Raw genomic sequence first — 26,926 nt, forward strand, 5'->3', positions numbered from 1 at the left:
AAATCTCCACCTGGGGTGTAAGGTAAAAACTTCTTCAGCTACAGAGTGGCAGAACTGAGAGGCTGCACCTGGAGAGGTTGTGGGGACTCCATCCTTTGAGACATTGGAACGTGGCTGGTGATGTCCTGAACAAGCTGATGTAGTTTTGAGATTAGCCCTGATTGAAGCAGAACTTGGTGGCTTCCAGCCATGCCTTCCAATCTACATTTTTCCATAATTCTTTATCACTGTCATAGACAGAATTTGAGTTGAAAGCAAATTGTAGTTACTTCTCATGGCAGCTCTGAGCCATAACAAGGTATTCAGCTCATAAAATTCTCTGTTTCTATCAGCTAGTTCCTTTCTAAAAACAGGACTGTTTAACACTGAAATCTTTCATGAGGGAGGGCTGTTGATGCTCACAGGTGCATGAAAAGGTAGCTGGCAATATTTTTTGCCAGCTGCTTGATCCTTTTGAAGAACCACCTCTTAACTGTTCCTTTTTTTTTTTTTCCATGCCTGAATGTACAAGGTTTCTGGAGCATTGACCAGACTAATCCTATAAACATAGAATGTATGATAGAATATCCAACAGATTCCCTGGTATTAAGGGGGATGTATCAGTAGGTTTGACTTTTTCTAGGTAAAAACTAGTCATACAATTCTTCATGATCAAAGACTTCCAGGTGTTTCCAGTATCTTTGGAAACATGGCTGGCTAAATATTATTTATCCTCTTTGTTTTGTTTGATTACAGTTGTGATATTTTATGGGGGGGGGGAGGGAACTAAGAGGAATGCAGAGTATCCAGCTGTAGCTTTCTTTTTGTGTTTGAGATTTGTATTGGCATCCATTTTCCTAGGCTGACTCTCTACTCTCTGCTTGCTCCCCACTTACCTGACTTGTGCAAGTGCAGTGCCTGCTTGGAAAAGAAAATGCACCTTAACCCCTGTACCTTCACCCAGCAAATTGCCGGAACTTGGTAGTCTTTTCTCCTCGATTAATTCCTGTTTCCTCTGCATCTTGCCTCGCTTTGTCTTATTTCTTTCTTATTTTACCACTTTTTCTCATGTTCACTTTCTACAGAAGTTCTGAGGCTGGCAATCTACAGAGTGTGAATGCAATGAATAACTCACAACAGAGAATATGTGTAATTTTTTTTGCTGTTTGGCTGCTAAGTAGATTTTTAATTTTCTTTCTTTGATTTCTCAGATACAGAACATCTTCACATCTAAAGAGTTTTGTTCTAACAAATGGCATTTTGAATCCATCATTATTTTTCAGGCTTTTGACACTGTTGTTGAAAATGAGCATCAGCGTTTTCCAGAGCGAAAACCAGAGCTGCTTTGAAGTTACTCACGTGTCCCTTAATACAGAAGACCTGGAAGACTTTCATGTGCACGTTGGAAGTCAAGTGGGGCATAAATAGTATTAAAATTTCAATTTATTCTCTCAGGCCTTTTGATGATATTTCACCAGGTCATGCTGTTGCTTAGTATTTTGTTCATTGAAGAGCAGTTCAGTGTTTAATCTGCAGGACACACCTACTTAACACTGGTTTCATCCTGTAGCTGCTTGGAGAGAGACTCCTTCCCATAAGCCAGAGCTCTCTCACATCCTATGCTAATGTTGAACAGATTTGAGCAAGGATATAGACACATGATTTCAAGACAGCCAACCACAGTAAAAAGAAATCAAATCAGGCAGCTTAAATCAGCAGCAGTTTGAGATTACACCCCTGTCCTGTCAACCTGAAGGAGAAGAGAGGAAGCCCATCAGCACACGAAGAAGATTTCTGTCTTCAGATTCTCCTCTCCAGCCCTGGACAGCCTCTCTGTAAGTAATGCTTTCTTTTGGTGTGTTTGCTGTCATTCTGCAAACATGGCAGTGGCTTCACAATGCAGGCTGGATTTTAAAGCTTGGCAGTACTAGTTATTGATTACAGCTGAAATTCTTTAATGAGGGTCATCTCCAAATTCCAAATTTTCAAAACATTGTACTTGTAAGTACATCTGATGGTACTTGTCAATACCTAAAGTTCACAGTGTTCTTTAAATTAAAACTTATCCCATTGCATTTGTTAGCAATCATTCAATACACAGAGTATGAATACAGTTATGTAGGTATTTGGAGTCCTATTGATTTATGTATAGTCAAAGTAAAGTAATTTACTTCTTTTCACAGAGAATGAAATACTCTGGGATTCACAGGAAAGAGCCAGTAAGGATCAAAATGATGTGTCATTCCCTTGAAAAGGAAGTGGGAAAAAAAAAAAAACTAGGGAAAAAAAACAGGTCACAAGAATCAAGGTGAGCCAAAAAGTCTCTTTTTATAACTTCCCTTTTGTAAAGCAGAACCTGATGATGTGAAGTGAGCCAAAATGGAGCCGTGTCTTTATTAAAGTTGTGGCATTCCAGTTGCTGAAGTGGGGAGGAGGAAAACAACAGGCCATGAGGGAGAAAAAAAATTTAAAAAGAGGAATTCTTGAAAAGAGTTTGCAGGTCATCACAGGCAGATTGTAGCATCAGCAGGCTCAGTACTCTGGATTTTGACATCACACACGAGCAGCAAACTTGGGAGTTGCTTAAATTACTTTTTTCTTTTCTCTGCTCTTTCTGAAGGAGAGCTCACAGTTTGAAAACAGTTTGACTAGTATTGCCTTCTCTACCCAAATCCACCAAGAATATGACTCTTGGGGAAAGATCTCTTCCATCCCAGCTCTCTTGTGTCTCAGTCCTACTCAGTTTTACAGCCCCATCAGGAACTTCTGTGTCAGGGGACGACAAAGACAGAAAGTCTCCTGCTCTAGAGAACACCCTCACTGTGGCACAGAGCTGCTCTTACATCTTCCAGAGCAACATTTGCTCCGTTGCCAGCATCAGGAATTAAATATCATTTCAAGTTTATGGGCAAAAAAGGATTCCAAATGTCACAGACTAGATTGTCCACACTGCCTATGCCAAGACCCGGAGTATTTTAGTTATCTTACAGTGTTTCCACAGCTGGGTCGGGTCTGAATTCTGTCAGTAGACTCTGCTGTGTTTAAATACTTTTAAAATACAAACAATAGCTCATTTTCAAGACTGATGGAATAAAGGTCATACCTACATTTTTTTCTATTTCTATGATTTTTTTTTCTTTACTGCTTTACCATCTGTTCTACCAAATTCTCTGCTGGTATAGGCAAATAGGAATTTTCATTTTGGGATTAGTAATTCTTTGATATTGAATTCTTTATGGAATTACAACCTACATTTGTGAAAGATGGGGTTAATTTTTCAGCAGAACACGCTTGTTGCACTGACTGTCAGGCTGCTTAGCAGCTGAAATGGCACAGCTGCCCCTCTCTCTGGCTGCCCACTCTGTCAGTTTTGGTCTCACCATTCCAGACCATTCGTTTGTATTTTTCCTCTGAGTTTCTACAGGAAGTTGTCCTCATATTCTCCACTGTGCATGTCAAATAAAGCACAGCTTGCACCACTACTAAGGTGTATAGCATAGCTACCAGCCCTGACTTGCAAGCTGCCTTTTGGGCAGTAAAGGCAAATTACGTTTCATGTTGGTATTATGATGTGGTTCTTTGTCCTTCTGCAGTCCCTTGGTCTCGTGGGGATCAGTTTAACATGGCTGTGGTACAGTTGCTGTTAAAACTGCATGACTCCTTCTTTCTCCAGGGAAGCTGTTCAGACACTTTTCAGAGTTTTCAGTAATTCCTTAAGAAGCAACATGTAACAGTAATTGGCTTATGAACAAAGGAACACCTGTATTTCTTTTTAACATGTATTTTCTTCCTTTCTAGATAGAAAAGCTGTTTTCCACAGAATTACACAGAGCAGTATCACCCCTTCTTCAGGGTCTTCAGAAGATTGGAAAGCTTTCCTTGAGCAGAGCATGTTGTGGAGGTGAATGGAGGAGCACAGACAAATCACATGGACAGGTCAGACCTACCAGGTCTGAAGATGCAAGAACCAAGGCATAGCTTAGAGTAGCCCTAAAGCTTCTTTAAGTTGTGCTTGGGAAACAGTTGTCTCTACGTGGCTGTTGGGGTGGAAGGAACATAAGCATGTTTAGTTCACACCATTTCTTCTGTAATTACCTAAGGCATGCTATTGTCGCACACAATCAATCATCTGACTTAAGTATCCTTCTTACTTTAATAAAATTTTAAACTATAACCCTCATATGTCTTTTTGTGTCTGAGTACACTGCAATATGTAGATTTCTTGGCAGAGTGATACAGTTCATAAAATATAAAACTAACATGACAAAGAGCAGAGATTCAGTCTCTTTTCTGCTGTTAATCAGATATGCAATATTATTTGTACTTCTGTTGTCTTAGAAGCTGTGTCCTGGATTTACAGTCCCCAGTGCTGTGCGGTCTCCAGAGCCTACCCGCATGCACAGCTGTGCTGAGGGATAAACACTGATGGCAATAACTGATAGACTGCCCTAATGGAGTCCTGTGACCTGCTGCTGTGAACTGACAGGCATTTCAGCAACCTACAGGAATTATTCAGTGAGTTACGTAGCGAAATAGTGTTTTGGTGTGGATTTCCATAGTTAAAAGGAATGACAGTGTACAGGAAGGCATGTGCTGGCAACTTCACAAAGAACAGCTGTCTCAAGGTGTCTGTTACCTATTGAATGTTTTTTCCAGAGGAAGATTAAAATCAAAGAATCAGGAGGGGTGGAGTTTGAAAGTTGAAGGAAATTCATATATAAATAGTGTATCTATGACTCCAGTGTTCTCTGTTGCAATAAAACTATGTGTTTCTTTACTCTGCAGGGAAAAGTAGAATGTTACGAACAATTTGAGAGTCCTTTCACCAAAGATCTGGGTTTAATGTGGGATTATATTGCAATTTGTCTAAAGTAAGGTAGCTCATGTGGGAGCACACCAGCTAATGAGGTTTATCCTGAGCACAGATTGTTTTTAATTAAGAAAATTAAACTTAAACCTATGTTTCAAGTTGTATCTGGCCATTGAGCTGGATGTAAGGTAAGCAGTGTATTCACCGGGTGTGTCATCATGATAATGGAGGATGCTTTTATAGTGCTGTAGGTGTGTCCTCAGTTGTCATTTTCTGTGGTGATAACATTGTGCTGGTAAGGAAAACACATCAGCTACTTCCAAAATAAAGTAACTGTGTTTCTTTGTGTTTAGTGTAGCAGGTCAAACTATTTCACTCAATGAGCTGACTTACTCCCACCAGTTTTACAGGGTCATCCTCTTTCTGCTGCTCATTGGTGGACTTTTGGCTGCCTCCTGAGAACTGGGAAGGAGGAAGCTCAGGCAGGTCTCTGACCAGACCTGTTTGTTTTGTACAGGTGGTGCAAACGAGCAAAAATTCTTGTATTCCCCTTGGGACTGTTTCCTCCAAGTACAGATCCTTCCAAACCCTACTGTTTAACCTGGGATACTGGGAGTGACTGGGATACTCTGAGTGCAAGTTTTTCTTGTTACTTGGTCTTGGGAGAGTGGGTTGAGCAGGAAATTAAGGAGCTGTATCCCATTGCTTGACCTTGTTTCCATAGCAAAGCATCAAGCTAGGCTGTTAGTTCTCCATCTGAATCTTTCTCCAAGAAGATGGACACTATGGAGACTGTTGTTGGACAAGAAACGTGGAGAACTGGGAGGTCAGAGACCTTCCTGTATGTTCAGGAACCAACAGAAACAATGTGGGAGGTACAAGCTCCTTTCCAGACTTCTCCAGCTGAGCAGTGGGTGAGAGCACAGAGAGCCCTCACAGCCCCAGGCCGAGTGCTGTGGAAGGAGAGAACCACACTGGTGGTTTTATACTTCAGTATTTTATTTTCAGAGCAAATCCTATCCTACCCTTTCAAAAGGAACAATATGTTCTCTTCCATGCTATGGAATTTGCTACCATTAGCAAATGAAATGGAGTTTGTTGCTTGACAATATTGTTGATTGAGTGACCCTTCAAGAGAAAACAGGATGATGTATTCAGAGCTGGATTTTTGAGAACTCTGGGCTTCTGAAATGGTCTTAAGACTTCTTTCTCCCATCTCCTCCCATGAAATGCTGTCTCACTTGTTCTCTGAGAATGATGTAGTTGTTTCAGACCTGGGACCCCCTCAGAATGTGCAGCAGGATGGAGAATGGAGATAACAGGGGCATGCTGGAAGGAAAAGATCAACAGATGTGTCTGAGAGGAGGCCAGAATAGAAAGATGACGGGATTAAACAGTGATGGGAAATTTTTGTCCAGGGCAGGGAGTAGAAGGAGAGGGAGCTGTGTGTGCTTCTGCCGTGTCTGCCTTTCAGCAAAAGCAATGAGAAGCAACCACAGCACTGAGAATCAGGGTACTTGGAGAGAACTAAGAGGAGCTTCTTGTCCTGCTTTCTGTGGAGGTCAGTTCACTTTCTAGGAATTCTCTTGAGCTCTACTTTATCTGCTCCAGCCATTGCCCCGGGTTTATCCCTGCTGTGGTTCGGGTTGTCTCCTGGCCATGGAGGAGGAGAATTTTTCCACTTCACTGCTGACTTGCCCACTATGGCTGTGCTAGAACTGGGACAGTTCATTTCTTTGAGTTTCTTACCTCTAGTTGCCACAAAGCTTCCCAGCCAACATTTTCTGTGCTCTGTGACGTCCTCACACATAACTGCTAGCCAGAATGGTGGTTTAAAACTGGACAGCAGCAGCTGTTTTCCACAGCTGTTTTTCCAGGAATGAGTATTTTCTAAGCATAGCTGGGAAAAAGTGTGTATCTGTTTCATGGTGGAAGAGCTGGCTGACCTGACCAGTGGGGTGGTTGAGGTACTTCTTCAGGAATGAGCCTTCATCTTGCTGATCATCACAGAACTCTTACTGGTTATCTCACTGGTGATCAAAGAACAAACAACAATGATCTGCTGGACCTGATAGCTGAAGAATGTGGCTAGTGTGAAGATAGTTTCATCCTTGGCTGCAATAACCGTGAGATGGAGAACTTCAGGATTTGTGTTAGAGGAGCTGCCTGAGGTCAGTACTGACTAATACCTTGATGGAATGACATCAGTGATGCAGCAGAGTGCACACTCAGTGAGTTTGAAGATGACAGGAAATTTGGAGGAGTGTTTGATAACACTGCCCAGTGATGCTGTTGTTCAGAGACCTCGAGAGGCTGGAGGAACAGGCTGACAGGAACCTAGGGAAGGTGAGGAAGGGGAAATGCACAGCCCTGCCCTAGACTATTGGTGACCCAGGGGCTGGAAGCAGCTTTGCAGAGAAGGACCTGGGGCTCCTGGCTGGCAGCAAGTTGAACATGAGTCATGAGCACAGAAGGCCAAGAGCACCAGGGCTGCCTCTGAAAGAGCGCTGGCAGCAGGTCAGTGCCAGCAAGGAGATGATCCTTCCTCTTCCCCTCTCCACCTGGCGTGTCTGGAGTGCCCTGCGTGCAGCTCCCCCGAACGAGAAACTTGACATTCAAAACCTGACCAGACAACTTGCTTTACTAGACCTTGCTTGAGCTGGGCATTGGACCAGACAGTCTCCAGAGGTGCCTTCCAGCCTCAACCATCCTGTGAGTCTGTGGATTCGTTTTCCACATGTTAAGTGGGCTGGCATTTATTTTGGGCAGAAACAAATGATTGAAGACTATTTGAAACTAATTTATCTTAAGATAGTGCCTAATCTTGTGCTCCTGGTAAAGGACTAGCATATGGAGGCAAGTGACTTCCATAGATTTATATGTAGAGTTATATAGAGACAAGTTCTAGATCTGTAGGCAGCACAAATACTGCAGGTACTTTACCAAGGAAGAAAATGCCACCAAGGGAAGGTGAGGAAAGATGTCCCTGAGCATGGGCACAGACTGTGAGCCTGTGGCGAGCAGAGTCTCATGAGGTCAGCTCTGTCCTGAGTGACCTTTACTGTGGACTTCCATGTGTGAGTAGTTGTAGCAGTGAAAAATTATGCTTCCATGAACATTTAGCTGATACAGGAGATTAAGTCCATTCAGTTTTGCAAAAGGACATTGATTCTCTGAATCCTATGTGGAATCTGGGTGCATCTTTAAGCTTGAGTGTTTTTGCAAACCTGTGAAGAATGATCAGCCCTCCAAACTTTGCCACAAAACTACTTCATGGATTTTATACTGTGCTGATAGGCATTGTATTTACTTGTTCTGCACACACCAAATTTTTCAGCAACAGATGAGAAAAAATTACAGGGTGGGTCTTTATTTGAATTTCCCAAATACAGAAATTCTAAAATTTTCCATAAATATGTGGCTAAATTTTAGGCTATGTATGTTTTTAGACAATTGTATTTGAAAATTGATTTGAAATGCACTTGTATGTTTTAACATGTCTTGCATATTCAGATGCTTTCACCATCCAACTCAAATGTTTAGAGCATTTAACCATTTGGGGGTGGTATATGTGGCTGGGGAGCACTGTTTGGTACTGACTTCAGGTATTTTCAGATACTGGCAAAGCTCCCTGCTGAGGAGGCTTGCAGACCCCTGAAACTGCTTTGTCATGTTTTTATGGGTAACAGTGAAGCAGTAACTATTTAAGAAGTGGGGGTGGTTCTTTGTAAGTCACTGTTGCAGCTCCTGTCTCAGGCGGAGCTCAGCACAGAACTGAGCTTTGTTCAGCTGCAGGTGTGAGGAAGCTCTTTGGAGAGGCTGCAGAGCAGCCACTGAACTGCCACTGGCAACTGATTGCAAATGTCTGATTGCAAGTACTCTCTTGGTTTGTACCTTGCCAAAAAAAAACAAAACCAGAGGAGCCCAAATTCAGGCAGAATGGAGGGCTCAAACATTTTACTGCCATGAGGAGACCTTTTCATCAGTCCTTGGTGGCTGTGTCTTCATCCCTACGTAGCATTGGTCACTTTCCAGTGCCCTTATGGAGCAGGACATCCAGGGACAACTCTAGATCAAAGAGATGAGGGTCCCAGGCCCGTGGGACTGAAGAGGACTGTTTGCCTCTAGAGTTGAAGGTACCCCTACTTCGCACTGCTGTCAGCATCTGCACCAGACAGGGCTCCTCATCCCTTCTTCTGTCAGGAAGAGTCCCAACCCTTCTTTCCTCCTTCTTTCTTCTGTCTTCTGCCACTGGGATCCAACCCAACCTTTTCCCTTTGTGGGAGTGGGGCACGATGGAGCTGCCTGTGCTCAGCTCCTGCATACATGGTAGTGCCAGGGGTCCAGCAGGGTAAAAGCACGCTCAGGAGCCCTTGCTGGAGGAGATGGGGCTGCCCACTTGGGACACTGTTACCCTGGTCTTCTCTGTCCTTCCCCCTGCCTTGCCAGGTGCCAGCAGACCTCCCCTGCCATTTGTTGGTCCAGGACTGATCAGAGCATGTCACCAGAGGACCCAGAAGGGGCACAAAGCACTCAGTCCACCACTGATTAGCAGTCTGTGCTCTCACCTCTCCTTGCAGCGCTCGGATAAGGAGCCAGTGGTGCCAGAGTGACTATTTTGTTGGCCATTTTCTGTAAATTCTCTACAAAGGAGTCTACAGTCAGTATCCTTTCACTCCAGGCACTGCCTGTTTTACCTGCTCTTGGGCTGGCAGCCTTTGGCTTATACTTTGACAATGGCTAAAGGCTGTGCAGGCTTTTGGAACTAAAACCATCTCCAGGAGCTGACTCTGGCACTGTGACCTGCTGTGCAGTAGGAGAGCAAAGCATTTGCTTCTGGGTTTGTGGGCAAGCGGGGCTGGGATGGCCTGAGGCCGTGGCTGTGTGCTAACCTGGCTGTGCCTTCCTCCCACAGGGAATGATCTCTTCCTGGTGGCTGTGCACGAGCTGGGGCATGCGCTGGGTCTGGAGCACTCCAATGATCCCAGTGCTATCATGGCTCCTTTCTACCAGTACATGGAAACACACAACTTCAAACTGCCCCAGGACGACCTCCAGGGAATTCAGAAAATCTATGGTGAGCAACCCTACCTACTTCTTTACTTACACCGAGTTTGAGCCTAGGGAGTAATTTACAATTAGCCTAGGGAGTATTTTACAATCTGCATGCCTGCAGATGGTGGGCTGCATTTCCTGCCAGAGCCCAGTGGGGACCTGCTTAAAGCCCTTCGTCCAGGACTAAGTACCAGATGACTGCACAAGTCAGGATAATCAAACCTCTGTGATCCCACTGCTGCTCCATCCCTCACTGTGTCCCCAAATCAAGGAGTACTTCAAAGGGAGAAACAGGCTTTGCTGTACCCAAGGTTTGTCCATTAGGAGCAACCAGTGCAAATAAAGGAAAAGAATGCAAAGAGCCTGGAACACCAAGGAAAGGTAAAAAGTATTTTTACTCTTTTTTTTTTCCCTCATTATATACAAGGTAAGGGAAGGAAAGTTTGGATCTGCTTAGGGAACATTTTCAATCTCCAGCTGAACATGTACAGAATGTGCCACAAAGATATTGGGCTCAAGGAAATAGAAAAGGGGCAGAGAGATTATGGGAGAAAACCTAGAGGCTGCATATTATGTGGTTCCATGTGATTGGATCATGGATACCAGGGTGTGAGGACAGGAATTCACAGAATTATTGGATGAAGGAGACTCTGAGGGCAAAGAGAAGTCCAGGTTTTAGGAGCACAAGGGGAGACTGAGACTAATGGCCACAGTCTGTGACAGCCTGTGATAAATAGGTTTCATCAAACATCCCTGATTTCATTCTTTGTGGAAGATACAAGTTTGACAGAGAGGTTACTCAATAAATGCAGCACAGAGCAGTTGTGCTATGTAACTGTGCAGCTGGAGTCAAATATTAGCTCCCAGAAGCAGCAGAGCAGATATGGTATGAATTAAAGGTGAAAAAAATACTTGTAAGATGGTGGTCACTGGGAAAGCTGGTGTTTCTCAGGGCTTGCTGCAGGGGTTGGTGGCAGGCCTGACACTCAGTGTTTCCATCAATGGTCTGCTAGTGAATTTGAAATTGCTGCTAATAAAATGTGTGCCAAGACCTGTAAGACTCTAAAGCAGTGTAGCAAGAATTTAGACATCTGAATTGCACCTCAGATGTTTGAGTCAGATTTGGTGTTTGTTTTCTGTGACTGGATTGAGATTCATTGTTTAAGTGCAGATGCTAGGAATAGTATTTTCTTCTTGGCTAATTTCTCTGGCTTGTGAGGGCAGTGGGAAAACCCAGGCATTTGTAGAGAGCAGTCCAGCCTCAGTGTGAGGCAGATATCCAAGTAGGGTCCAACGTATAAAATTAGATGGCTTAAAGTACACCCAGGGGAACTATCTCATCTCATTGGTGCATCTTCTTATTGATCATTACCAGGTGAAGTTGCATGTTAATTGTCCTATGGTATTGTTTAATTATGAATACTTTTACACAGTACATATTCTGGTGCTCAGGAGAGCAGAGACTCTGGAGGGTTTTGAAATAAAGTGCTGGGGTAGTCAGTGTTAAACTTCCATTAAATAATAGATCTAAGTGTTAATTTTTGAAAGCTGCCAAAATGCCATTATGCTGTTTCTATTTTGTAATGTTGATTTAGTTTCTGTGAACTTTGATTAATCAGAAGAAAAAAAAAGTAATTTATTGCAGACAGTGGAAGTACCATCAAGAAAAAATGACTGGTTTCTCTGTTTTCAGACATGTTTTTGGAAAGGGAGCAGATAAGGAACTGACAGCCTTCCTGCTTCACTTTTGGGATTCAAACCAAGATCAGCAGGGGATGAGCTGGGACCAGCATTCCCCAGAATGGGGCTCTGAGGCCTTTGAGCTGGAATGGGCTGGGGATGGTGTTAGGGGTTGTAGAGATAACTCATCCTGTGGGGAGAAGAAGGAACAATTTCTGCAGCAGGAGCTTTCCTTGCCCAGGCAGAGATTTCAGCCCTTGGTACAGAGTTACAGTCCAAAAACAAAGTTGAATTTAAAATTAGGTTTTATGCTTATGGTTCACAAAGAAATTGTGGAAAATGCAGGTGATGTTTCTCCCTGGAACTAATGGTGAAAAAACTGAACCCTTCATCTGATCTCAAAACTGAGAAGGGCCTGCTAAAATATCCTTCTTGTAGCTTTAGCAGGAACATTCAACTAATGTATTTTATTTCCATGGTGCCACTCTGCTTTGTTGTGCCTTGGGGATACCAAAAGCCCATCTACCAGAGAATCTCTCCAAAAACCAAAATCTCCTGCTTTCCTGCTGCTTTGACATTCTCTACAGCAGCAGCATGTGCTCAATATGTATTATTTAGTAACCTACTCTGCAAAGTCAGACACAGAGCCACTGTCTTGCCTGTAGCAACCTTTTAAAAAAATAGTTATAACCAAAACTTTCAATTTTTAATTCCACTGAAGTTGCTAGTGCAAAGAACAGAGGCTCTACTAAAGCTGAAGTACATTTTGTCACCTTTTGAGAATGATGCATTTCAGATGTGGTTTATATTGTATCTGTGTTTATCCATTAGAAAAGAAACATGTCCAGATCTGTCATATAATGACTTGTTGAATTTTTAATTTATTTTCTGCTGAATTTATTTCAAAACTCACCCACAGAGACAGTAGGCAATGTGAACTCGTGTTTGTGCTTCATGCTGATAAGTATAAGGTCAATGTTTAAAATGTTACTTCAGTTTTGAACTACTGAGAGCAAGGCCAGCAGCTCCCTGCGTGACAGAGCTGTAACACAAGTCAGCAATGTTCCCATCTCCTGAGAGCTGCTTCCTGTAGCATATTCCTTGGCAAAACAAAGAATTAGCAGGGCTCTACTTTATGTGTGTTTTTCAGAAGGGTATGTCCCTCTGTATTTGTGTGCCTCTGTCACAAGCGACATGCCCAGGAAGGAATTAAACTGGAGGTGATACCTCAGTTTGCGGGTCCCCTGGATAAGCTGCTGAGTTGCCTCTTACCTTTGCTAGTGTTGAAGCCAGGGCTGCAGGTGGAGAGAGGAGAGGTGCTGAGCTGTGGCTGTGTCACAGAGCCTGAGCTGGGCACGCTGCAGCACTGCTCACCCTGTCCTGACAGGGGGGTGCACACAGGTGGGGCTCAGGGTTCTCCCATGTAGCCACTGACAGGACAAAAGAAAACAGCCTCAAGTTATGTTAGGGGAGTTTTGGGCTGGGTATTAGGGAAAATTTCTTCACTAGGAGGGTGGTCAGGCATTGGAACAGCTGCCTCTGGCAGTGGTGGATCCACCATCCCTGGTGGTATTCAAAAAATGTGTGGGTGGGGCACTTGGTGATGTGGTTTGGTGATGGGCTTGGAAGTGCTGGGTTAAGGGTTGGACTTGATCACCTCAGAGGGCTTTTCCATCCTGAATGGGTCTGTGATTCCATGATTCTTCACATCCTGCTCTCTGTACTGGTCTGCAGTGGGTGATCAGGCAGCCTCTCGTGGGGAGTGGCTCCTGTGACACTGTCTGCAGAGCAGAGGGCTTGACATGAAGTACAGGCAAAGCTCATGTGCACAGAGCTGGTTAACCAGGCCATTACCTTCAAGGGCCTTTCAAAGCCTAAGGTCACAAAGGGGAGGTCTCCTAATCACTCAGAGGTAGACAAGGTCATTAACCCTGGAGACAACCTCAAAGATCTGGGCCATCCCAAACCTCACTGAGGGAGTCTCAGCCTCACACGTCTTCTGTGCACTTCCAGAGAAGAGATCCCAGTCATGGCACATGCTGCACCCCTGAGGGCTGAGGTCTGGAGTGGGCATGAAACCACTCCAGCCCCTGGCTGAGGAACTGGACAGCACCAGCTCTGACACCCAGGATCAGGAGATCAGCAGGACACAGTGTCCATGAGCAACCAGGGCCTTCTGCTGGCCTCACCCCTCAGTGCACGGCTTCCATCACCTCCCCCCTTTTTGTGACAGCCATAGAGATTCTTGTAACCTACAGACCCTTGTGACCATCCCAGGGCACTTGTAAGCTGTGCCTGTGTGTGAGATGGCTGTGAGGGAACAGCAGAAAGACCTGGTGGAGAATTTCCACGTGGTGACACTGCGCTGTGAGTGGGACCATCAGAACAAGCTTTGCTGTCCCGTGGGACCTGGGAATGTTCTCTGAAAATGTCCTCTTGGACATGAGAGGAAACAGAGTAACATCCAAGACCTCATCTGTAGAAGCTGCAAGATTTGAGATTTGAGAAGCTGCAAGATGCTTGGCAGTCAGGAATCTGGAGGGATGTGCCCTGGTGCCACATCTCTGGCACGTTGCAGAGTTACCAGACACCCTCTCTATGTTGCATCACTTCATTTACACCTTTCTCCCTGTCCACAGACTCTGTTGAACCCAGCAGGAAACACCAGACTCCACCTCTGGTGCATCCACAGAGCCTCACCTGCCAAATGCCAGGTCTTCATTCCCACTCCTCTGAAACACAGGGAGCCTGGTTCTTATGTCTTGAGACTCCACATGACACCTGGAGGACTCTGCCAAAGTGGAGGCTGAGAGGGAGCCCATCTCTCTTGGGAGGTTTCTCAGCAGATGGAAAAACACTGGTGTGTGTTATGGCTGGGCAGAAAATACTTTTCTCATCCTACAGATTCTTCTGAGTATAGAAAAATGTTCTGTTTTTCTGTGGAGCAGACGTCAGGCTTCTGAAAGTTTTTCCTGAAGGAAACTGGAGCATCTTGCAGAGCCCTAACCTCTCATCATTTGCCTGCCTAAGCCTGGGAATTTCTGACCTGGTTTTTTGGCACCCAAAGCAGAGAACCCAAATGCAAGGTGAATCACCTCGTTCCAGAGCCCAGGAAAGCATTCCTTTGCCTTAGAGCAAGGATGTCTGCTGTGGACACTGGTCTCCCAGGTGAATGCTCTGTCATCTGGGTGGCAGTTATCATTCAGAGGAGAATGTCTGTGTGAGAAGGGCTCAAGAAACCCTTCCTGCCACCCAGTGATGATCATGGGGGTCTTGGCTGTCCACCCATTGTTCTGTGGGTGCTGGGGCTTGTTCTGCACTGTGGCAAGGATCCAGGCTAACTGGGACATCTTAACTCACTTCAGCCCTGGAGGCTGAGCCCAGAGGTGCAAAGTGCTCTGTGGGTGACTTTGTCCAATGAGTGAGGGAAAGGAGTCCTTCCTGCACTTGGAGTTCTGTGGACAATCTCTGGCCCCTGACGTAGCTTGCTGGCAGATACATCATGTAGTGTGGAGCAGGGGCGCCTCTCTGCACTGCCCTGGAGCCTGCAGAGCAGCCAGGTGGTTTCTCTTGCTTTCCCTGGCTCCCTTGGATCATAGGCTTTTATTGGAAGAAGGCTGAGGAGCCTTGCCTGTGAACCTGGACAGCTGCTTCGGTGCTGCAGAAACACGCTGGCAGCTCAGCTTTTTCAACCCAAAACCCTCCTGTGAGTTGTTCAAACCATAACAGTCATCTGGAGGATAGTTTTCTTCTCTGAGAGAATATTAAGAAGATAAGGACAGGCCTTTGTTTAAGTGGATGGTTCTCTCCCCTGAGCTGAGCCAAAGCCTCCTGTGTGCTGGCAGGCTTGGGGAGCCGCTGGCTGGGACTGGCTGAGCCAGGAAGGTGCTGAGCCTCCAGGCAGGTGCTGTGCAGTTGAGGGAACACTCTGTCAATAGCCAGGAGGACAGTACAATTATATTTTGTCCTCAACTATCGACACAGTGGCTCCTAAATGCCTCCTCTCTCTGTGTTATCTTCACAGGTCACCTTGGTATTCAGATGGTCTGCGACAGAGGAAGCATGAAGGGAGGAGGCTAAGTGCCAGTGGTGGAAGTCACACTCTAAAGGTGATCTGCTGTGACCCAAAAGCTTTCTGACATTCTTTGCCTTGCTTCTGATAGAGAGGAAGAAACTCTTCTCTACACAGTGTCTGTAGAGTCCCAGCAAGCTGCTTCCCTCCAGAAGGGAGAGTTCCAGCTCCAGGAGATTTCTTACCTGTTTCCCATGTGGAAGTGGCTGCACACTGGTGCTGGGATAACACATGATAACTAGGTGACTATGTTCAGGCCCATTTGCAGACCCATGCAATAACCTCTCTCACTTAGATTTTTCTAATTAGATAATTTTCCTCTGTCTGATTCTCTGAAGCTGCTCAGAAGTGTAGTGGCAGAGGTTTGTGTGCTCTGCTGCCTGCTCGCACTGGGGGATCTGATCAGTCTCTGTGTTGATTACCACAGTGCCAGCATGTCTTAAGTGACTCTTTGCTCACACACGCATGGTAAACTTGTTCCATCCTGCCTTGAGCTGTTTTTGAGGCAGGTTACTGTGATGGGAGTCTGGAAATAGGAATGACCAGTGAGCTTTCCTAATGGATGGGGTCTGCTCATTCTGCTTTTGTGCCAGGTTGGACCCTGCAGTGCCTTGGGTCTTATGAGGGAGCACTTTCTCCACCGATGGACAGGCTGTGCTTCTGCTTCCCATCCCCATAACTGTACACCAAATTCTGCCTGAGTAACACTTGGACCTGAGGATTTCCATGTTTTCAGTGTACTCCTCTGCTCTTCGGATGTGCACAGCTGAAGGATCACCTCCCACCTTAAGCCACACTCAGGAACTAAGCGGAGGCAGCAACTAAAAATGAAAAGGCAGTCCAGAGAGACAAATCTTCAATCAGAATAAATTAGAAGGCCTAGGTTATAAAACCAAAAATGAGTGAAAGGTAGCAAGGAAACATCCGTGGCTAGCAGAGAAAGGCAGTAAGAGGAATTTTGAAATGAAATGACAAAGTCTGCATCCAAGCAGGTTGCAGACCACCTGCAGCATGTGTGGGAAGCCTTGCCAGGGCTGGTTTGGCCATAGCCAGCTCTGGTTTGGCCATGGCCAGCAGTGAGTATGTACAGGACCAGCTTCCCTTGTTGGGCCTGACTTGAGATCTCTCTCCACTGATCTAGCAAATGTTTTCCTTAGAGCAAATCCCTGGTTCATCTGAACCCTTGCTGCTTGGCATCATCTTGACCATAGTGTGTGCAACTGCTTCTACCATGACTGTTCTATGTGAGCTGTTTTGGCATTTTAGGGCTAATTAAAACCTTTACATTGGTGCCCTGGGTTGCAAGGGCTGTTTGAACCTTCCTCTTCTCCACAGATGACTGTGACTGGGTGCTGGAGGTGAACAGGGGAGCTGTACAGGACTGCCCATACAGGGCAGGGCAGGCTGTGGCTGGGTACACAGGTGATCCTCACTTGTGCAGAGACAGTGAATTAGTAACTCCAGTCATGGTGGTGTTAAATTTCCATCCTATGAGCATAACACTACAGTCCCTATCCTGCACCTTATGGTCAGATTCTCTGTATGTCAGATTCTCTGTGTCCAATGAGTCTTTGTCAGACACATGCATCTTTTTTTTTATTTAGGTGCTATCCCTCTCTCACCCTGTTTTTCTGTTTAAAGAGAGGAGAAGAAATTAATGTCATGTCCTCATCTTACTGCTCATGGTCATCTCTGGTTTGGTATGGCAGCATTTGCCCCTTGCAAAGGGGGGAGAGTGGGGAACAGCAAACTACACCTCCTTGTGTTCCTGCAGCAATGGGCTAACCCTTGTGCCAGGCTGTTGGCAGGGGAATCCTCTCAGATAGGACAGGCTTAGAGGCTTTCCAGTGTTATTTACTAGCCACATCCACTCAAAGCCATGGGGGAAGCAGCATAGGAGGGAAGGGGTGGTGCCTTTGCTTCACAGCACCGGAAGGTCCTGTGGGTGTCAGCAGGGTCAGTGGCTGCCAGCAGGAACAGCAGCAGCACGTGTGGAGATCCAGCCACATGTAGGAATGGTGTGAAATAAATAAAACCCTGAGGACTGGGACACCCATGTTGTTGTATATATTCTGAGGAAGGAGGTGGTTTTGTGGGTCAGCTCTTGCCATGCCCTGTGGCGCCTGTTTGCAGCTGCAGCATCCTGGATGCACTCCAGAAATGCATCTCCAAGTTTAGCTTGGTCCAAAAAGGATGTATTTAATGAACTTGAGTGTGACTAGAAGCACAGCAACTGCAGAGACCTGGGCATGTCTCCAAAGGCTCCTCCTGAGCTGCCCTGCAGCACTGCTGTGGATGTGCCCACCCTGCCTGGTCCAGCCCTGCTGCTCCTGTCACAGGCACTGTCTGGAGACCTCAGCTGCATCCCATCTGGGGAAAACCCCAGCTGCATCCCATTTGGGGAAAACACACAGGTCTCTAGCAGTAGCAGTAGCAGAGTTTGGAAATTTTATGGTTAGCTAAAACACTGGGCACTGCCCTGATAAGATTGGAGGGGATGAGAAATACACAGTGTCAGTGTAGTATTTGTATCCATGTCATGTAGACGGCTTTCCAAGGATAATCATCATCAGAGAATCCTCATGAAGTATTTCTGTAAGCAGTATTTGATGTCTTTCATTAAAGCTCTGGAATAAAGTAAATAAAAATAGTTGCTAATGCCTGCACATGGCACAAAGTATCACATTATGAGTAATCCTTTGTTGCCCTGAAGAAATAGAGTTATCCATTTGAAAAGCTTTAGGAAGAGGTATAAGTCTCAAGATCCAAAAACCAAAAGCCATTGCAACAACAGACCAAAGGAGCACTCTATTTAGTTAATAAAGGAGAATTTTAAAAGCATTCCATTCAGGATCTGTAAATTATTAAATGTTGAGACACTAGACATAAGAAAGAAAGCACTGAATTTAAAGCTGCACAAACTCAGGCAATAGGTAAGGCAGACTTCAGCTGTGACAGGGCTTAATCATTACAGCAGTTTGCTCTGCATTATAGAGGATATTCTATGCTCGGAATCTGTATCTGCCCTGGGAACACTGTGCTCATTACAGGACTTGCTAGTGGAGGTTTCTGGCCTGGTACTGCAGGAAGTTAAAAAGACTTCACCATCCAAGTGGTACTTTCTGAACATCATATCCATGACACCTGCACATGAGATTCTTACTGTTCCATCCTTGTTAACAGCTGTTGAGGTGGCTTTCTCTGATGGCTTCTTTGTTATTAGCTGTGAGGATGTTCCTAACCTGGTCACCTTTCCTGGACAGATTAAGCACTCATCCATTTTAGGAACCCTTTGAAAATGGAACATTTAAGAGTAAAGCTGCCATGGGGACTCGGGCACCAAACCATTATTTCAGATTGCACAGTTCAAAATGTTTATCTGCAAAAACCCTCTTCTGACCCCACAAATGTGTGGACTCCATGGGTACCTCAGTCCTTCTTCATAAATCCCTTCCCTGGCTATGGGCAGGTGCCCAGCTTGGGGTGACTCTTCCAGGCTGTGAGGATGAGCCTTGTCCAGGGCCAGTGTTCACCTCCAGCTGGGGTGCAGCACCTTGGCCCCAATCTGTGACACTGAAACAGCACCCATGGCACCAGCCCCACTTCTGCCCACAGGTGAGGGTTTATACTCCAGGCTCAGAATGAGATTGAAGCCATGATCCCTGCAAATAAACCATCTTCACATCTCAAGCCCACTAAAATCCCTTGCTCTAATGGCCTTCTGTTTATTGCCATATTAACACACGGCCTTTTCTGAGAAGCAACAAAAAATGTGACTCTGAGTGAGATTTGGTCCAGATTTACCACTAACAGTTAATGAAAACATCCTATGGCAAGAGGCTAAGACCTCTGCTCCAGTCTAGCTCACTTGTGTTTTTATTTCTCTGGCCTTGTCAGATCCCAGAACTGAGTTGAGGAAGAATAGAAAGGGAGAGCGGTGCTGGGAGGTCGTCAGTTGAGTGGGATAAGGTCCCTTGTCACAGCTGTTCACCAGGGACAGCACAGATTGGTCACTGCTGTGTAATTAAACGCTCCCTGCAGCTCCCCTTACAATGTAGCATTGGTTTTCACACCCTAACTTTTTTTTTTCTGGTTTTGCTTTGGTTTCCAGGGTTTTTTGTTGCCTTTTTTTATGGTCTGCTGAACATTTCTATTTAAGGGTTACCGCCTTTCATTTCAGTTGGGAACGTGACTGGTGTGGCTCCTCCTTCCTTTTAGCTCCAGCCTCCTTGGGAAGACCTACAAAAACATTCTGGTTCTTCTTCAGTTCTTATCACTTGTCTGTTTTGGGATAGTTTTCACATGTGGATGCATCTTGTTCTGCTCCCCATTTCTAGGGAATGAGCTCTGCATCAGGAGTACATAAATCCCGGTCAGTGCTGTCCATCCAGCCTGGAGCCTTTTAAAGCTTACAGAAAAAACAAGCTTGTCCACTTTGCTAAATATATTCCTTTTCACTTCTAGGTCCTCCTATAGAGCCCCTGGAGCCAACCAGGCCTTTACCAACTCTTCCTGTTCGCAGAATTCACTCCACTTCGGAAAGAAAACACGAGAGACACCCACGACCTCCCAGTCCTCCCCTGGGTGATAGGCCAGCTCTGCCTGGCTCCAAACCAAACATCTGTGATGGCAACTTTAACACTGTGGCTCTCTTTAGAGGAGAAATGTTTGTTTTCAAGGTACTGACAATTCCCACTTAGCCATAAGTCTTCCCTTCATTTTATTGCTGGAAAAGGTTAACAGAAATGTTTGGTAGTGAGATTTGAAAGTCTGTGAAAATAGCTCTGTTCCTCTGAGGGTGATGACTGAGCAATATTGGAAGGAAGTGTGAGCAGATTGGTTCTCTAATATTTGAAAACAGTGCCTGATGGGATTTACAAAATTCCCAGGCATTCTGCGCTCCAAAATGTGAACTGCGTGCATTGGCAGCGAATTCAGACACCACTGAGCCTGAGAGGAGCCACCTGTAAAGCCAGGAAGCAATGCCAGTACCATGGCTAACCATGGAGTCCTAGAGTGGATTGGGTTGGGTTGCGTTGGGTTGGGTTGGGTTGGGAGGACCTTAAAGACCACCTTCTTCCCCCCACTGCCATGGACAGGGACACCTTCCACTGGACCAAGCCCTGTCCAAGCTGGCTGGAAACACTTTCAGGGATGGGGCAGCCACAGCTTCTCTGGGAGCAGGCCTCACTGTCTCAGAGGTGACATGCATGGAACTGGGGCTCTGGGAGCACTCAGGCTACCTGGGGAATCTGAGTCAGCCTTTCTTGTAAACTACAGCCCTTTGCTCAATAACCCATTCGAGTACCAACAGAATATACACATCCATGATCCCATTTCCAAAATACCAGCAGTTTTCCCTCTGCCCATTGGGTGTGAAATGTGGAAGGGGACATGTTAAAGGTTATTAAATGAACAAACCACATCAGTTGCAGAAGATTCCTGAAATGAAGCTAGTTGAAGGTTGGGATGGTATCTCAGAGAAGTCTCAAAGATTCTGTCCTGCTCATGCTCATCCCTGAGCATCCACTGCAGATCTAAGTAATGATCAAATATCTAGAGGGATATTCCATACCTCCTTTGTGCCTTTAAACCTTGTGTGTTTCACACAGTCACCAGGTGATGTTCAGGCTGTCTGACTCTCCTGGGCTCCAAGAGCCAAGCTTCAACTGAACCAGGACAAGCATGGCACCTCAGTGACAAGACACGGAGAGGTCACAATGCTTACAGCTGTGGACTTGCTTCCTCCCTGCTCCTTTCCCTTCTCCTTCTTTCCATCCTTTTTCAACATCTCCCCCTTTGTGCTGCCATCCTCCCCCTACAGCACTTCCCACACTGGAGACAGTGTTGGGCTGGGTTGGAGCTGTCACCTGAAGCAGGACTTGTGTCTGTAATGGTTGTGGGGCCTGGGCAAGGATTAGCAGTGCTGGATGCAGGACCCAGCCAGGTCTGACTGCAAGACAAGAGTACTCAGTCTCAAGAGGCTTCTGGTTTCCTCAGGATCGCTGGTTCTGGCGTCTGCGCAACAACCGGGTGCAGGAGGGGTACCCCATGCAGATTGAGCAGTTCTGGAAGGGCCTTCCTGCAAAGATCGACGCAGCCTATGAGCGCTCTGATGGCAAATTCGTTTTCTTCAAAGGTACAGTACAGTTCAGTACGAGCCAGCCACTCCTGCCTCAGCTCAGGCTGCTTTTTTGGCATGAAAATGGTGAAAACAGGTACGCACCCTTGCCCTTTTCCAAGGGGGCACTTGAAGCAGCCATTGATCCTTAAAATATGGTTCAGTGTGGGCTGGCCTTGCCAGGACAATCTCTGTATAAAGTCAATATCAGTTAGGGGAAGTTGGCTTTCATGTGATAACAAGAAACAGCTCCTATTTCCAGGAGTGCCAGTGCCCTGCTTATCTCCTTGAACACCTTTCACCAGGGCATTGAGGCCTCTCCAGGTGCAGGGCACTCCCAAACTTCATTTCTGGACAATTGTCTCCTAAAGAGACAAATTGACCAACCTTGTGCTGGGGTCCACTTTAGCTCCTTGTATGGTGACAGTGCCTGAACAGGATCCTGTAACTTGAGAGCAAGTTGTGAGCAAGGAAGGGTGGCTGGAAAGCATGGCCAGTACAAAACCACAGTACCTGGGCTTCTGGATTTGTGTCTGCAGCTCCAGTACCTCAGCTTTCTAAAACTTGAGAGGCTCAGGGAAAGGTAACAGAAATGTCTGAAAAGCTTGGGCTGATCAACAGCTCAGCTGAGCAGAGGATGGCAGACAGGGGATGAGACAAGTCTGAAATCATGACTGGTATGAGAAGGTAAATGGGAAAGGGCTGTTCCACAGCTCTCCAGAACAAGAGCTGAGGGCGGCAGATGAAATGAGGTTTCAGATTCAAAATGAAGTGGAGGAGCAGCTTCTTCACACGTTACAGTTAAGCCTGGAAGCCCTCAAGATGCTGCGGTTCACTGCGGTTGGTTTAGGTTCCTACCAATCCGACTCCTAACAGGCCAATCTGTTTGTTGTTGTGTCCCCACTCACCTCTAGGAGATAAGTACTGGGTTTTTAAGGAAGTGACGGCAGAGCCAGGCTACCCTCACAGCCTGGTGGAGCTGGGGAGCTGCCTGCCCCGGGAGGGCATCGACACGGCGCTGCGCTGGGAGCCCGTGGGCAAAACCTACTTCTTCAAAGGGGACAGGTACTGGAGGTACAACGAGGACAAGAGAGCAACGGACCCAGGCTACCCAAAGCCCATCACCGTGTGGAGAGGAATCCCTCAGGCTCCTCAGGGGGCTTTCATCAGCAAGGAAGGCTGTATGTGTCTGCAGTCATTGCACCTGTTAGATCGGGAAGAGCTGGTCTGTGCTGGGAGCCGGGCGGTTGGATGTGGAGTGTTTTGAGTATTTTCTGATCCAGGAATCAAGTCTCAGAAGCCCTGGGGTTACCTGGGCTTTGTGAGCAGCAGCAGTCTGAGATCCTTCCTGACGCTCATTCCAACCCACACACCTCCTCATCTGCTAAACCACATTGTGACAATCCAGCTCTGTGGGAATGGGACTTTTTCTGCCACAATAGACCCTACCCAGCTGTTCCTGGGCCCTGGTTCTGGGGGTGCTGGAACTTACATTTCCTCCTAATTCACCTGTAGTGAACTCTGGCTCTCTGCTAAAGGCTCCAGCCTGTCTGATGTTAGTAGTTAGCCTTGAAGCTATGCTCAGAGTAGGGGCTTGGAGCTCCAGAGGCCCTTTCCAACACATTTCTTTCACTGATTTGAAAATTCCCTCCTCCTCCAGTTAGGGAAAGAGCCAACAGAAGGGGCTTGTGCCACTGAGGCTGTGTTCAAATTTGGAGCTGTGGTTTGAGAGAAGGGCTGTAGGGCTGGGCCAGGCTGGAGGGATGACAGCTTAGCTGGGGGACAGTGCAGAAGACCAACGCTTTCACCACAGCTCCCTTCTCCTGTTCTCTTTTTTCCTAATATCTTGAGAGTCTTTAGAAAATGGGTCATCTGGGGAGAGGGAGGTGCTTCAAACAACATGTAGCATAAAGCATCACCTCTTACTAGCAGCAGGACAACACTGCTCCTTAACACAGGCCAAATCTTCGGGATTCTGTGGCAAAAGGACTCCTCTTACTCAGCATTTGCTCCCTCAGACTGAATTAACAGAAACGGGGTGTTCTTCCAAACACTGTCATACCCAGGCACATGCTGGCACCCTGCAGATGATGTTAACCACTTGGCAATAATGAGCACATATTTACAGGTGCCTTAGTAAAAAATAACTCGCTGCAGAACCTTCCTTTAAAGATAGTAGGGTTTTCTTTTTTAATTCCCAGCTTGTCTTGGCCAAGGGGAATGGTGTTCCATGGGCAATGTTGAACATGCTAGCCAGGGTTGCAGCTTCTCCTTTAAATCCCAGTTCCAAAAACACCTTCACTTTCCAATGGCTTGGGAATGTTCTGGATAAATGTGTTTTATTGACTTGGGTAGTGTCCATCTTCAGGTTGTCCAGGCTCCCTTAATATCCTCCCACAAGCACAGCTCATTAATAGGAAATAGTGAGAAATACTCTCTTCTTTTGTCTCCTAGTTTACACCTACTTTTACAAAGGGAAGGAGTACTGGAAGTTCGATAACCAGAGGCTGAGTGTGGAGCCAGGCTACCCCAGGTCGATCCTCAAGGACTGGATGGGCTGTAACCAGAAGGAAGTTGAGCGGAGCAAGGACCGGCGCCTCCCGCACGACGATGTGGATATCATGGTGACAATAAATGACATGCCCAGCACTGTCAATGCCATCGCAGTGGTGATCCCCTGCATCCTGTCTCTGTGTATCCTTGTCCTGGTATACACAATCTTCCAGTTTAAAAACAAAGAGGTACAGCAAAATGTTGTGTACTACAAAAGACCTGTCCAGGAATGGGTATGACACAGCCTGCTGCACATTTCAACTCATTGAGCTGATGAGGACTATGGACACACAGAAAAAAAGAGGAAAAAAATGCATTGAAAAGCCTACCAAACAAAACTACTTCAGTGACCTACAAGTTTTGGACATCCTGGGATGGAAATAAGCAGGAAAACTGGAAAAAATACAGGCAGGCAGCCTTGCAGTGTAGAGCCTCTTTCCTTTGTACTGCTTTGGTCACCTGCCAGTCACGGTGCCATCCTCCGGCTCGCTCTGCCAGCACCAGAGTCTTCGAGACAGGTTTCAACTGATCTGGGAAACTTCCTTCAGTTCCCTGCACCAGTGCTCCCTGTTAAACCCAGCATTCTCCAGTGTAGCTAAACCACCTCTGAACAGAACCATTTTTTTAATAGCTGTCTCATAAATGAATTAAGATCATGAAATCTATGAACAAGAACAATTTCAGTGTCATAAGCAGAAGACATTCTGATGCTGAATCATTCTAAAAAATCTTAGTTTATTAAAAAAATCCAGGGATCTACCTGGATATGATTTTCCAATACCTGCTGGTCAGATGTTTTGTACATTCATAACTAATCAGTGCTGCCACTCAGCACAGTGCACGAGGAACCACCGAGCACTCAAAGAGGTACCAGAGTGCGGAGCAGAAGCTCAAGAAGCACCAAACCAGACACCTGGCAACATCAAGCCCTAAACTGGGACAATCTGAAGACAAAGTAATCGGGTCTTTAAAAAAACCAACCAAACCAATCATGGTTTTTGTTTTGGGAGCCAGTCGTGAAAGAAATATTTAAATGTCATGTAAGTTGGTTTAAGCTCCCGCCAGCAAGAACCCAGGAACCAATGGTTACCAAAATACGGGGAATGTGTATAGACAGACTGCACTCTGCCCGTTCAGACGCTGGGGAAAGATGAGTTGTTGTTCCGTGGCATGTGTAACTAGATTGTGGAATTTGTACGTTGGGTTTCAGGAGAATGGAAATGTTTGTTTGGAGTGAGGTTGTCATTATATTTTGCTAAAATTATCAAGGTTCGGTAAGAATTAGGCCTGTTTATAAAACTAAATCCAACCCCTGTAGATGTTACAAACATTGTATGCCTTCAGAATTTGGGGGTTTGTTTTGCCCACTTCTTCACAGGCAAATATTTGGCAAGGACCAAAGGAAGCATGCCACAGAGTAGAATGAGTTTACCATGTTTGACAGAGCCATAAAAATCAGGTAAGGGCAAGAAAAATACCTTAACTTTCAGCTAGTGACTTTCCACAGATCTCTTCCTACAACAGTAGCTTCTGCTTGTCCCTCTTACAGTTGTGAGTGGTTCAGGACATTGTGCCCTAGCCACAAACTTTTGATTTTCATGTTGATGCTGATATTTTTACCATGTTGAATAAGAGTAGAAGAGCCTTTTGCAGTGCAGTGTAATGGTGAAGTCCAGCACTGTACAGAAGTGCCATCCATGTCAGCACAGGAATTGCTTTGCCCGCTCACCATGGGGGACAGGTGATTAACCTAAACCCTCTGCCTATAACTGAATTTTATTGAGTGCAATGAAGTGCAATGCACAGAATGTCCACTTAGTATAGGAAAAGTACAGCTTTGTAATGTCAGCTCTGAAAAAAAAACCCCAAGGACAAGAAACACGCTAAAAGTATTCCTAATTACAATGAGGAACAAAGCAGCAGAGAGATCGTTAGCATTCTGGATTGCTAATTAGTGCTCAAATATTGCTCTGGTGAAGCAGGATAGACACTTAGATTCGTCTGGTGAAGCCCACTAGGACTGCATTAACATGTGGTCTCAAACTGTATTTTGTCCTTCATAACTGATTTCCATAGCCAAGCTGTTTATTGTGTTTAAACATAAACTATTACCAACATATTACAAAGTTAAGTGAGAAGCTCGTAGATGCGAAACTTTGAACTGTAGTGACAAAACGTGCTAACGTCTTATGATGAGTGAAGGAGTGCGAAGGACCAAATGAAATCAGAGCTCCTGATCAGACACCCCCACGCTACTCCGCGTTGCTCTGTGTACCAGAGGTGTGGTGGGACAGACCACTGCCACCTGGCACCTCGGTCTCATCTGTACGCTGCCATCTCGCCGGGACTGCGACAGCCCAAACCTTTGAGCAACTTCCAACAGCCATCATTAAAAAAAAAATATTATAAAAAAATTTACAACGGAGAGCAATGTCTGGGTTTGTTTGTATTGCCTCCCCCTTGCCCCAAAGTTGGGTTTTTGGGCTGCCCAAGGAACGAGCTGATCAGGCAGCGCAGTGCCTGGGCAGGCAGGAGGCTGAGCCCTGTTGCCCGGGGTGGTTGCAGCAAAGTGAGCTGCTGCCCTGGGCTGCCTAAACCCAGCCTCAGCTGCTGCTCCAGAGCCACAGAAATACCCCGGGGCCTTTTCTACCTGCTC

At 45.9% G+C, this 26,926-nt stretch overlaps 1 protein-coding gene across 1 annotated transcript in view; it reads left to right on the plus strand.

Annotated features, from left to right (window-relative positions):
- Positions 1-26,692, plus strand: part of MMP24 (matrix metallopeptidase 24) — a 43,239-nt gene extending 16,547 nt beyond the window's left edge. Inside the window, exons 5-9 of the mRNA XM_041404502.1 lie at positions 9,705-9,866; positions 20,061-20,275; positions 21,597-21,735; positions 22,632-22,898; positions 24,172-26,692. Of these exons, the coding sequence (XP_041260436.1) occupies positions 9,705-9,866; positions 20,061-20,275; positions 21,597-21,735; positions 22,632-22,898; positions 24,172-24,509 (1,121 nt within the window). The 3' untranslated portion in view covers positions 24,510-26,692. The remainder of the gene's footprint in view (positions 1-9,704; positions 9,867-20,060; positions 20,276-21,596; positions 21,736-22,631; positions 22,899-24,171) is intronic.
- The last annotated feature ends 234 nt before the right edge of the window (positions 26,693-26,926 follow it).

Source organism: Onychostruthus taczanowskii, unplaced genomic scaffold (genome assembly GCF_017590055.1).
Source record: "Onychostruthus taczanowskii isolate IOZ18803 unplaced genomic scaffold, ASM1759005v1 scaffold210, whole genome shotgun sequence".
NCBI classification, from domain to species: domain Eukaryota; kingdom Metazoa; phylum Chordata; class Aves; order Passeriformes; family Passeridae; genus Onychostruthus; species Onychostruthus taczanowskii.